A 12,582-nucleotide genomic window follows, 5' to 3' on the forward strand; every position below is an offset into this window, starting at 1 on the left:
TTTTTAGATAAGGGCAAGTATTTCTACTTTAATTAGTGAGACCTGTTTTTAGGTTTTGTTTGAACAGGGCCTTGTCCTGGAAGAAACCTGACTTGTCCAACCATCCTGTTAATGAAAATGAATTGTATTATCACTAATATATACCTTCCTTTCTCTATTCCCCCCTACAGAAACAGTTAGTTGCTCAAAAGATACATATAGAGGAGAATGAAGACAGAGACACAGGGCTTGAACAAAGGCATAATAAAGAGGATCCAGACTGCATCAAAGCAAAGGTGCCCTTGGGAGACTTGGATCTATATGATGGCACATACATCACTTTAGAGAGCAAAGATATCCGGTAATACGATGATACCCTTGTACTTTCCTAAAGTTTTACACAATGAAAACTAATATAGCATGTTATGGGATCAAGATAGCATTCACACAGATCATTTAAAAAAAAAGAGAGAGATGGCAGTTGGATTTTACTGTGGCTTAACATTTGGAGGGGTCTTCATTATTTGGGAAACTGCACTGCCACTGACTAAATTAAAGTACAGATTAAGGTGTGAAAAATAATGCTTTTTCTTCAAACTAATGTGCTTCAATCCTGACTCCCAAACCACTGGTGCATTCCTGAGTTTCCATACAGCTCTGCCAGTGATTCTTCTTCTCCAATCCAGGATTCCTTCTGACCATATAATAATGGAAGCATAGAAAATTAGGGTTGGAAGGGACCTCAGGAGGTCATCTAGTCCAACCCCTGCTCAAAGCAGGACCATCCCCAACTAGATCATCCCAGGCAAAGCTTTGTCTAGCCAGGTCTTAAATACCTCTAAGGATGGAGATTCCATCACCTCTCTGGGTAACCTGTTCCAGTGCTTTACTACCCTCCTAGTAAGAAAATTCTTCCTAATATCTAACCTAAACTTCCCTTGCTGCAACTTGAGACCATTGCTCCTTCTTCTGTCATCTGCCATAGCTGAGAACAGTCTATCCCCATCGTCTTTCAAACTCCCCTTCTGGTAGACCAGAAACCAGTAAGAGGAATTAAGCAAAACTGTGAGGTATTTAAATGTTTTTTGTGTGTTATTCTGGATGGGTTTTTTTATAGTAGACAAATGTCCTATAAGGAAATGTGGCAGTTTGGAGGGGGGAAGGAAACATATTCACGATAGTCATGTTCAATTTTAAATCAAGACGGACATGAATTTGGGCCCTTGGATATAAAAGGCTGGTGTTTAGCTACCGTGCTTAGTGCTCACGTGCCTTTTGTTTTCTGTGTGAAGTTTGGTACATTTTTAGGGATGATCTCTGCCTATAGATGTAGTTGAGGAAGTGAGAAGAGGTTTATTTTAAACCAGTGGTTCTCAACCAGGGGGACACAGGTTCATTCCAGGGGTGCCACAATGTGATTGTTGCCACAGCCAGGTTGAAATGACCCGCATGCCTCCTTTAGGGGCAGATGAGAAAGTAGCTGTGGCTGGAGCCCAGGCTCTTCTTGCAGCCCTTCCCAGTCTGACCCACATGCTCCCCATGGAAACTGAGGCACACCAGGTAGTTGGCACTATCCCACACCTCTCTGTTTCTGGAAAGAGCATGCAGGGTCAGAGCAGGAATTTTGTGCCTCTGCTCCTGCCTGCTTTAGGGTTTTTATTAGAAAACCCTAATACAGGCAGCAACATGCGGCAGCACCATGGTTGAGAAACACCAAGGTAAGTGGAAGCAGTACAGTGGTTCTCAACTATGGGTACAGCCAAATTCAGAAGAGTTGTGGAGTGCCCTAACCAAACATATTGAGAACCACTGTTTTAGACAATACTTTCCCAATCTGAATTTCCTAATCTCATTTTCACATCTGTTTTATTTCTCGTCCTAGTTCATAATATTTGCACATTTGTAAGAGGCTTCTCTGGTCAGAATGTACATTGTCTGCTTTGCAGAAGGAAGATTAATTAAACAATAACACTGAACCAACACATGTCCTATGAAATGCATTGCCATAGGATGTGAACACACACATTTGAAACGTTTCAGAAAAGAAGCCTGCAGCTGCTGTTGGGTTCTACCAGATAGACAAGCTGAGAGCCACACAAATGTAGCAAATATGCTCCAACTTTAATCCTGGATGAAGAAGTGGTTCCAAGCTCCTGCACATGTACTGTTAGAACAGAACAGCTGCTACACAGTTTGGAGCAAGAGTTCCTCTCCCATATTGAAACGGCTCCAGATGTACATGTATTGATACCCAGAATCTCCCAAATACCGTATAACTACCAATCTGTCTTTTATAAGACAGCTATTAGTTTGCTGACTTCAGGCCTTGCTCCAGTGTACAGTGCTGATACTCCTGATATGGAAACAGAAGTCTGAGAGAATACCACTACACTGCTGTCTTGCTCAAATTCAGAGAAGCCATTTTAGATCAGAGATCACTAACTACCACAGAATACCTACCCCATGCATCTTTTAACTCTGTTTATCAATAGTGACTCCTCTGGACTTTATCCATGCTCTAGTATGTAGTTTGTTTTGCTTTCTGGTTTTAGCCCTGAGGATTATGTAGACACAAAGTCTCCTGTACCTCCAGACCTGCAACAACCAGACTGTACAAAAGTTCTAGATCTTCCATACAGCATTCATGCTTTTCAGCACTTACGGGTGAGTTGTGAAGGACTTTTTCCCCTGCCCTTGTTTCATCAACTGCTCACTGCCACCTGATCAGGAAGGTAAAGGTCTTGCTGGTAGCTGTTTTCTCAACCTTATTTTTATTGGTGAGATTTGAAAGTTGATTTTTATCCTTCGGGATCATTTTGATCTTATTGTTAGAGATCACATTGCCTCTGTAGTACCAATATTGTGCCTTGATTGTATTCTTTCATAAAAGAAAGGTATGCACTTCCCAAAAGTCACTTTTTGTCTTGCTCGTCTCTTTTAACAGGAATAAAACTTTACAGCTTTACGGAAATACCTTTTTGTGTGTTCCTACATTAGTACTTCATCAGTGTTAAATGGCAACTTTCACCGGAAATATTTTTGCTTTGTTCTGAGGGGTTTTTTTAGTTTTAAATCTTGCATTTAATTTAGCTGCATGCATATATCCTGATTACAGGCATTTTGCAATGTATAGAGATTCATTGCCAGAAACTTGACCATTCATTGACTGCCACATAGCTAAGGCTAAGTAAATGTCCACTGTTGCCTTATACAGGGATCTGACACTGAATACTAAGGCCTAATTTACACTAAAAGATATGCTGGTAGAGTTTATGTTGGCAAGCCTTTGTACAAGAAACGCAGTCTTTGTCAGCAAAAGAATGTATTTGTCAGTATGACTTGTCTTGTTCCCTAGTATAATAGACTTGACAGGCAAAAATCACAAGATGAAGCTATGCTAGGGCTTTGGCAAATATAGAAATGCACAGTAATTATATTTCTAAGCATCCGTGCTGTAGCAGCAACATTATGCACTTGCACTTAGCAGCTATCTCTTGATCTTTATATTTAATCACTCAGAAGCTCTTGAAATACTTCTGCTATCTTAAGCAGAGGAAGAATATTCTTGTGGTTATAGCAAGGATAGGGCCTCTTAATTGTTTCTTTTTTCTGTCACTGACTCTTATCTTGGGCAAGTCATATAAGTTAGTTTTCAAAAGCTCATTTTTGGGAGCTCTTAATTTTTGCAGTGTCCAAATTGAGGCACCTTGGGCCTGGCCCTTAGAGAAACCAAATACTTATCACTGAAATCAGTGGAAGCTGGAAATCTAGTTTTGCTTTTATCAAGTTGGGTAAATAAAAATAACCCCATGCATCCAGTACTAAAAGCTAGTTTTGGAAATATTTACATTTTATTTCTCTTTTAATGTCTCCCTACTCATAGGAGTCAGTATAATGCTTATATTTCAAGGATGCAGCTTAAAATTCGTCAAGTATATTCAGATCTTCAGACAGAACATGCTACAGAATGATAAAGTATTGCATTATTAACTCTCATGATTACCTACTGTTTTCTAAAAACATTACTTCCCTAGCTCTGTTAAAAATGTGTCAGTTATCTGTTGCATTCTCTTCCCATGGTGTAGGGTGTTCAAGAGAGAGTTAATCTTTCCGCACCCTTGTTACCTAAAGAAGATCCTATCTTCACTTACTTATCCCGACGGTTAGGAAGAAGCATAGAAGAAATAGGCCATCGCATTTATGAAGGTCTAATGAAGGTATGATACTAGGGAAATTCATAGTTGTGAAGGCCCAAAATGTGTACTAAAAAATTTTCATGGTATTTGAGGTGAGGACCACTATATGTGCTGTGGGCATCCTACTCACCATGCTAAAATACCAGCAAATCTTGAGATCCTTGGTGTGCATGTCGTTATTCAAAAATGTGTTTTCCAGTGGATGGTTCCAGATAGGCATTCATTTTTACTGGAAGAAATTTCTTCTAGTAGAAGTATAGCCTGGGAACTAGATTGTAAACATTTTTCCAGTCCCATGGCTGGAGAGCTTTACAAGCAAGATCTCCAACCATGGGACTGGAAAAATGTCTACACTTGTACAATGGAAAGTGTACAAAGGAAGAGGCAGGGGCTTTGCTGGCTCCCACCAGCTTCCCCTTACTGCCCAGCTGAGCAGCGATTTAAAATTTGGTGACTAAGCGTTGATTTCTTCCACTCCAGCTTTTAAATAACTGCTCTGCTGCTCAGCTGGGGAGCAGGTTAGCAGGGGATAGGTGCTGGGAGCCAGCAAAGCCCCCTGTCTCTTGCCAAAACCAAGGACTAGCAAGTTTGGGGAAGAGGCAAGGAGCAATGTTTGCTGCTCCCATCACCTCCTTGACAATGGGATGGGGAGCTGAGGGGCATAAGCTGCCCCTAGGCCTTTGCAAGACAAGGATGACCCTAGTGTCATCCTGGCTCCACATCTTGCCCTGGCTCCACATCTCCTAGGACAGAAGTTAAGCCAATGGAAAGTGTACAGATGTTCAGTCTCCTGGGAATAATTATTCAGCAATTCTGGCAATTCTCCTGTTACAAACTGAACTTTTGTACCTGGACAATGTTCAGTACACCAAGAAATGCAGTGAGGAGCAGCCCAAAAGGGGTAAATTGATAACTTGTGTTAAGCTTCAGTAACTGATGTGGCATATCAAGGCACAAAAATCACATGCATTTCTTTCCCATCAAAGTTTAGCTGAATATCTTCAAGGTATTTAAAGAGCAAAAACATGAAACAAGGGAACGAAGTCCATTTCCTCAAAGGTTTTTCTGCAGATATACCCTAGCACATTCATTATTCAAATTTAAATCTAGCTGTTGGTTTGCACTATTCTGTTCTAAACCTACACCATTCTGAAAGTCGTCATTGGGGGCCAGTTCCCTATTGATGCATTTATTTGCTCTCCTTTTGAATACTAACAACTAAATGACAGGAATATTTAGTTTTTTAATTTAGTCTCTGTCATTAATGAGGATTTCTAACCAGCCTTTTTGTTCTTGCCTTGGTTCTTGTTGCATCTCATGTTTGTTTCTTGCAGAACTCTTCTTCTTGGGTGCTCTATAATATGGCATCATTTTATTGGCGAATAAAGAATGAGCCATATCAAGTAGTGGAGTGTGCCATGCGGGCTCTCCACTTCTCCTCAAGGTGAGAACTGCTGATGAGAGTCCTTTGTCAGACTTTTCCTTAGTTTAAGGAGGAAACAGTTACTGAAAACGTTCCCTAATGTATGTTAGCAACCTTTATTTAGGGGCCGATACCAACACCTGATATTTAGGGAGGCATATTGGCCAATACCGATCTGATTTCCAATACAGCTGCCTCCAGCTGGTAAGTCTGGTGTGGTGGGAGGGGAGGAGAGGGGTGTGGGGGGGCAGATCAACGCCCACCACGGTGAGGGAGGTGGCAGGGGATGCCCAGGCAGGGTGGCGGGAGGAAGGGGGAGGTGGCTCCTGCTGCTGCTTGCACCCCAGCAGGGAACGGGGGCGGCATGTGCCCTTCCCCCCGGATCTAAGGGTGGCGGGGGCTGGCTGCAGCTGAGGCTGCGCAGCTCAGTTTTTGGTGGGAACTGGGCTCAGAGTGAGGGTCGGCGGCATTGGGAGGATACTGCATCCACCCCAGATTTCACTACCACTCTGCTCCCAGCGTCGCCACCAGCCGCAAACCCGGCTCTTACCAGCACGTGGGTGGAGGTGGGTCGGTGAGCCGGAGCTGCGGCTGACAGCGGTGGCACCGGGAGGAGGGCGACAGCAAATTTGGGGTGGATGGAACATACTCCCAGGGCTGCTGGTGCCCAGCCCCTGTCGAGAAGAGCCTGGCTGCAAAACGACCCTTCCCCCCCTCCCCTTGCCATCCCCAGGTGCAATCAGTGGCAGGAGCCACCTTTCCCCAATGAGCCACGGCTCCACCCGCTTCCTTCCCCCCCCCACCGCCCCGCCACCCTGCTGGGGCAGCCCCTGCCCCTGTACCCTTCCTCACTGCAGGGGCCTTGATCTGCAGCCCCCATGCCCCTTCCTCCCCACTCTCCTTCCACCACACCAGACTTACCAGCTGGCGACAGCTCTCCACTCTGCTCATCGCTGCCTGAGTGCTGCACTGCAGCTGCACACAGCACGGGCATTTATCGGCCAAATTATTGGCCCCATCGGGCCAATATCCAATACAGCCATTTTTCTTTATATCAGTAATGATCCGATATCAGACAAATGTATCAGTGCACCTCTAATATCCACCCAATATCTGTGTCCAGCATTGTATTTTAACCAATGTTAAAGTAGGGGCTCAAAGAGAAAAGCAGCTTTTCCATGCAACTTCAAGTTATCAGTTTTAAAAATCCAGTGGGATTTCAGATGAACAATTTTAAGAAGGTTTAACTAGGACAGGAGGACAAGAGAAAACAGGCATTTCCTATAAGGTTAATTGATTAACTCTGAAAAGTGAAAAATGTGAAGGGCTTTATTTCATGTTCTTTGTAATTTTTATTTCATGTTCTTTGTAATTGGGATGGTCCATTATGCTCAGTACTGAAGAAACATCTGCTGGCCCATTGTGAAGCCAATGTTAAATTGTGATTGCTTTCTTTAGAGTTTATAAATTTACTTTAAGCTAGTGCTTCAAGAAGTTGTGCTTCTGCCAGCTGTAGCCAACCTCAGGTAGTCCTTGTTATGACAAAATTAAACTGTTTAGTTTTCTGAATGTAGCAAGATATCACTGCTTTGAGTACTTTGAGATCAGTGCTGTTGCCTTACTGTGGTTCTGGATTCAGCTTTTGGAATGGTAAAACTGAAGAAACATCTGTTATAGCTGAGGAACAGTTCCTGCTTCTGCCACACAACTGATCTTGTTGGAGGTTGCTTAGTTGATTCTGCCTATTCTATAGAGAAATACAGGCATAAAAAAATGCCTTGCTTTATGAGAATGTTAGGATGATACATTTTTTAATGCAGATACTATCGGGAAGGAGTACAGTGATATACCTAGATATGCATCACTCTGAGAGCTTAGTTTGTGGTTCTGGATTGTTAATGGAACTGAGCATTTTAGTCCATTAAATGCCTCATTTACAAAACAAAGGCAGGGGGTGTACAATTTTGCTAAGGACACAAAATGGAGAATTTAAAATCATATGAGTTAGTGGTTATTAATGGTATTGTCCAGTTCAGTGAAGTTTTAGAATGCCTGGAAAAATCAACTCTTAAAATGTATGACCTGGTATCAAACTTTGCTACTCTTTGCAGGAAAGTAGCTCCTCAGGAATGCTTAGTCAGTCTAGCAGCTCATTTAGTTGAACAGGTTTTTAGAATAATGTTTTGGCTTGATCATAATAGCAAGGCACCAAATCAGCATTACGTAGTTTTAACACTTGCTGACGATCTTTATTTTTGGAAAATATTTGTTATATGTGACTAAAGGTTACATGAGGATCATGTATAAGGACAGCCTGAATAATCCAAACTGCTTTTTAATGGCGTGTGTTTTAATTTTTCTTTTCTTTTAGGCAGAATAAAGATATTGCACTGGTAAATTTGGCAAATGTTCTACACAGGGCTCATTTCTCTGCGGATGCAGCCATTGTGGTCCATGCAGCTCTGGATTACAGCGACTTCTTTACCAGCTATTACACTTTGGGAAATATTTACGCAGTAAATAAAATTTTATTTTACAAGAGCTACAGAAAACTGATAAATATTTCATCTCTTTTGTTAGTCGCAGCATTTTCTTTTTAATATGCTGTTCAAAAAGCGAACAATCACGCAATCGGTTTGTGACATCTTTCAAGCTTGATGGTTAAGACTGAATTTTTGGATTCGGGCATCTTTGCAGAAGAGTTAATGTCCTTTTGAACAAATAGAGAGAAGCTTATTTATATCTGTTGCTGGGAGCATCGCACAATGCAGTACCATCTTTTAGCTGATTTACCCATGACATCCTGAATTTCTGAGGGGGGTTGGCTTCTAATTTTAAAATACATTACAAGCTGAAGTAAAAAAAAATGTTACTAATAAAACTCTGGAAGCAGCTTGGTTACATTTTACAGAACAGTTTCTAACTTTTTTTTTTCCAATTTTTCTTCAGATGCTTGGGGAATACAACCACTCAGTCCTGTGTTATGATCATGCTTTACAGGCCAAACCAGGGTTTGAGCAAGCTGTAAAAAGGAAGCATGCTGTCCTATGTCAGCAAAAACTTGAGCAGAAACTGGAGGCTCAGCATAGGTAACCAAGACAAATGTCCTGTGAAAAGTCTTACTTGAGTGGTCTCGTTCCCTTAAAGTTTTACTCCAGTGATTATTGCTCTCTCTTATGATGCAATAGTTAAATATGTTAAATTTCTGTATTGTGTAACTTTGCACATGGCCGCAAACACTGTTTTTACTCGAATACAAGATGCGGTTTCCCCCCCCCATTGGCATTCAGTGAAAAAAACCCTAGTCTTATAATCACATACAAGGAAATGTCATTAAATACATTGTCTATCATTAAACTGCTGCCAAAAGCCGCATGTGATCTGCAATGGAAACCAACTGTGCAGTTGATTAAATGCAGCCGACACTGAGCATGACTATAAAACGCATGGCCCAGAAGTGCAAGCATCCTTTAAAAAAAGGGTGGGGGGGAGGGGGGAGTTGCTCCCCGAGGAGGGAACAGGCATTGAGCCTGGAGGTACTGCAGTACCAGGAGGGCACTTGGAGAGGCTAGAACAAGCTCTAAAACCCACCCCTAGTGCTAAAAATGCTAATGGGAACCTTTTTTAGGGTAAAAAAAAAACAAAACCTGGCAGATAATCTCTCCACAGGGAACTGGCACCAGGCTTGGAGCTATTGCAATACCAGGCTGGCACAGGAGAGGCAGAGCCAGACCTGCTATCCTCCACTTGCTACCAAAAATGCTGTATCTTAGCATCTGCATAAGTTTATGTGGTGTCCATTAAGCACAGTCCACCTTAGCGCAGACTCTTTCTAAAGTCATGGTGTGCCACAATATTAAATGCATTTTGATTTTCTCCTCTTCATTCCCATAGCTGAGCTGTGCAAATCTTTCCCATTTCCAATGGTTCCTGTTTCTTTACCAGCATTAGGTGCCTGGCAAACATCACCAAACAGGGCCTCAAACAGTTCACCCAGAATCCCTCTGTCACCCACTATCCCAGCCTATCACATAAATTAGTGTGGCCCAGCCCCCCATAAGATGAAGCCAGACCAAGTTGCCCTGTGCCTGATCTGCATACAGATTTTTTGGAGCATCCCAGGACTCATGACAAGAACACTGGGCTCCAGTCATGAGTGGGGGTTAATTAGCACATGCATCCTTTGTGGAGGGTGTCTGGAGTACACATACGAGCTGTGGAGTCACCAGGCCTAAAATGCTGTTGACTCTGCTGGTGTCCAGGCCAGTGAGCTATTTGGTAAATCATGAGCCTTTGTCTTTGAACTAATATGCATAGTTTGTACTGCACATAAATAGATGCCAAAGTACTGCTCAAAAATATGTTTATAGAGTACCTGTGCAAAAACTTGCAGCAGTTTCAAAAAAAGGTAACATGTATCAATACCAGATTAACTAAGTGTGTGGCTGCTATGTACAAATTGCTACAGCGCGTTTAATTTCAAAGTTATTATTTTCAAATGTGTTCCTCACTTCCATGTGCTCAGGGAAAGCTGGGTCTGACAGTAAGAAGAGGGAAAAGGGGCTGCCAGGGGAAAAAAGTTGTGGGGAAGCAGAAAGCAGAAGGGGCTACCTGACCCTGTTTTATTTTTTTTCCCTGCTGTAACAGTGGAAGGGTGACAAATTCAAGGCAAACCTCCAATAATTAGATTATATACCTGGAAAATAATAGCAAATTTATTAATTTTCCAAGTATAAAATCTATGTATGGGGGGGGGGGGGTAGTAGTCCTGTAATCAGGATTGTTCTCTTTGAATAATGGTAATAATAAAGAAAAACAAAACCAAAAGCATAAGCATAAGCAACCAGAAGTTGTGAATATGCAAAACTATGGGAAAACAATTTGATGTAACCCTTTCCTGCTGTCAAATTTTCAAGATCACTTCAGCGAACGTTAAATGAATTGAAGGAGTATCAAAAGCAGCATGACCATTACCTGAGGCAACAGGAGATCCTAGAGAAGCACAAGCTGATTCAGGAGGAGCAAATCTTGAGGAACATCATCCATGAGACACAAATGGCAAAAGAGGCACAATTAGGTACAGTTTTTGTTAATGTCCTCTGACTGTAAAGAACAAGAATGAATCCTTTTCAGTAATCTAACTGTAGTGAAGCAGTTCACTCTTACATTATGTTCTTTGTTGACTATTTCACTTTACTTCACTTTTTGAAATAGTTCTTAAATCACCAAGGCCTGGCCTGACAAAGGCAAAAAGTGACTAAATGAAAACAGAGTTTCAAGAAGTGGGAGCACTTTCTGTTCCTTAAGGGCCCTATATTAAGAGCCTACATTGACTAGATCATTGAAGAACTGTCTTCCATTCTACCAGAAAGTGGACTTGTTGTAAATTGGGATTTTGAAGTAAGGGAAAAGAAATACATGTGGGTAAAAAAGTCTCACGTTTTGTATTAAACTGTGCCTGGACTTTGTTAAGATGCCTGGAAAATATTGCTTAGCAATAGATTGAATTTGGGGAAAAACTGGGGTACAGGGCACTCAGCGTATTAAAATAACATCAGAATTGGGGCATATAGACTCATAAATTCCATAGACATTAGGGCTGGAAGGGACCTTGAAAGATCATTGAGTCCAGCCCCCTGCCCTAGGGGCAGGAAGTCAGCTGGGGTCACAGGATCCCAGCAAGATAAACATCCAATTTTCTCTTGAAAGAGTAGGTGCTTGAACCACCTCTGGTGGCAGGCTATTCCAGACCTTGGAGGCTTGGACAGTGAAGAAATTCTTCCTTATGTCCAGCCTGAAACGGTCTTGCAGGAGTTAATAGCTGTTCGACCTTGTCATCCCTTGGGGGGGCTCTAAGTGAACAATTGTTCCCCCAGATCCTGGTGAACACCCTTGATAAACTTATAGGTGGCCATCAGATTGTCCCTAAGCCTGTGCTTTTCCAGGCTAAAGAGTCCCATGGCTCTCAGCCTCTCATCATAAGGTCTGTTTTTCCTACCTCTGATCATGCACATGGCTCTTCTCTGGACTCTCTCATGCTTCTCCACATCCTTTTTGAATTGTGGAGCGCAAAACTGGACACACTACTCCAGCTGCGGCCTCACCAAGGTCGAATACAAGGGGAGAATGACGTCCTGGGATCTGCTTGAGAAGCATCTATGGATGCAAGCCAGCATTTTGCTCACTTTACTAACCGCAGCATCACATTGAAGGCTCGTGTTCATCTTGTGGTCAGTCATGACCCCCAAGTCCCTTTCATCCGTAGTGCTAACCACCATAGCACTGCTGAGCTTATAAGAATGCTGCAGGTTTTTCCTCCCATGGTGGAAAACCTTGCATTATTTGGTGTTAAACACCATCAGATTCTCATCTGCCCATTTCCTGAGCCTCTCAAGGTCAGCCTGGATCACCCTCCTGTCCTTAGGTGTGGATGCTTTACCCCAAAGTTTAGTATCGTCGGCAAACTTGGCCAGTCCGCTTCTGACTCCAGTGTCCACATCATTAATGAATATGTTGGACAATATAGACCCAAGGACAGAGCCTTGGGGGACCCCACTGGTCACAGGGCACCATGATGATTGATTTCCATCAACTACCACTCTCTGGGTCTGACCACGGAGCCAATTCCCCAGCCAGTGGATTGTGGTGAACCCGAGGCTGCAGGTGGCCAGTTTTGCCAAGAGGTGATCATGGGATACCAGATCAAAAGCTTTTTTGAAGTCAAGATATACAACATCAGTCTCCTCTCCCTTATCCAGGTGATAGGTCACCTGGTCATAAAAGGAAATGAGGTGGGTCAAGCAAGACCTACTCGCAACAAACCCGTGCCGGCTATTCCTCAGGATGTTGCCATCAGCCAGTCCATTGAAAATGGCCTCTTTGATGATTTTTTCTAAGACCTGGGATAGAGGTCAGGCTGATGGGCCTGTAGTTTGCCTGATCCACTTTCCTCCCTTTCTTGAAGATAGGCACCACATTGGCCTT

At 42.6% G+C, this 12,582-nt stretch overlaps 1 protein-coding gene across 1 annotated transcript in view; it reads left to right on the forward strand.

Annotated features, from left to right (window-relative positions):
- TTC17 (tetratricopeptide repeat domain 17) overlaps nucleotides 1-12,582 on the forward strand; it is a 109,603-nt gene that overhangs the window by 40,300 nt on the left and 56,721 nt on the right. The window contains exons 3-9 of the mRNA XM_006258298.4: nucleotides 171-340; nucleotides 2,532-2,643; nucleotides 4,065-4,196; nucleotides 5,510-5,619; nucleotides 7,970-8,114; nucleotides 8,548-8,687; nucleotides 10,515-10,675. Coding sequence (XP_006258360.2) covers nucleotides 171-340; nucleotides 2,532-2,643; nucleotides 4,065-4,196; nucleotides 5,510-5,619; nucleotides 7,970-8,114; nucleotides 8,548-8,687; nucleotides 10,515-10,675 — 970 coding nt within the window. The remainder of the gene's footprint in view (nucleotides 1-170; nucleotides 341-2,531; nucleotides 2,644-4,064; nucleotides 4,197-5,509; nucleotides 5,620-7,969; nucleotides 8,115-8,547; nucleotides 8,688-10,514; nucleotides 10,676-12,582) is intronic.

This window comes from Alligator mississippiensis, chromosome 2 (assembly GCF_030867095.1).
Source record: "Alligator mississippiensis isolate rAllMis1 chromosome 2, rAllMis1, whole genome shotgun sequence".
Taxonomy (NCBI): Eukaryota; Metazoa; Chordata; order Crocodylia; family Alligatoridae; genus Alligator; species Alligator mississippiensis.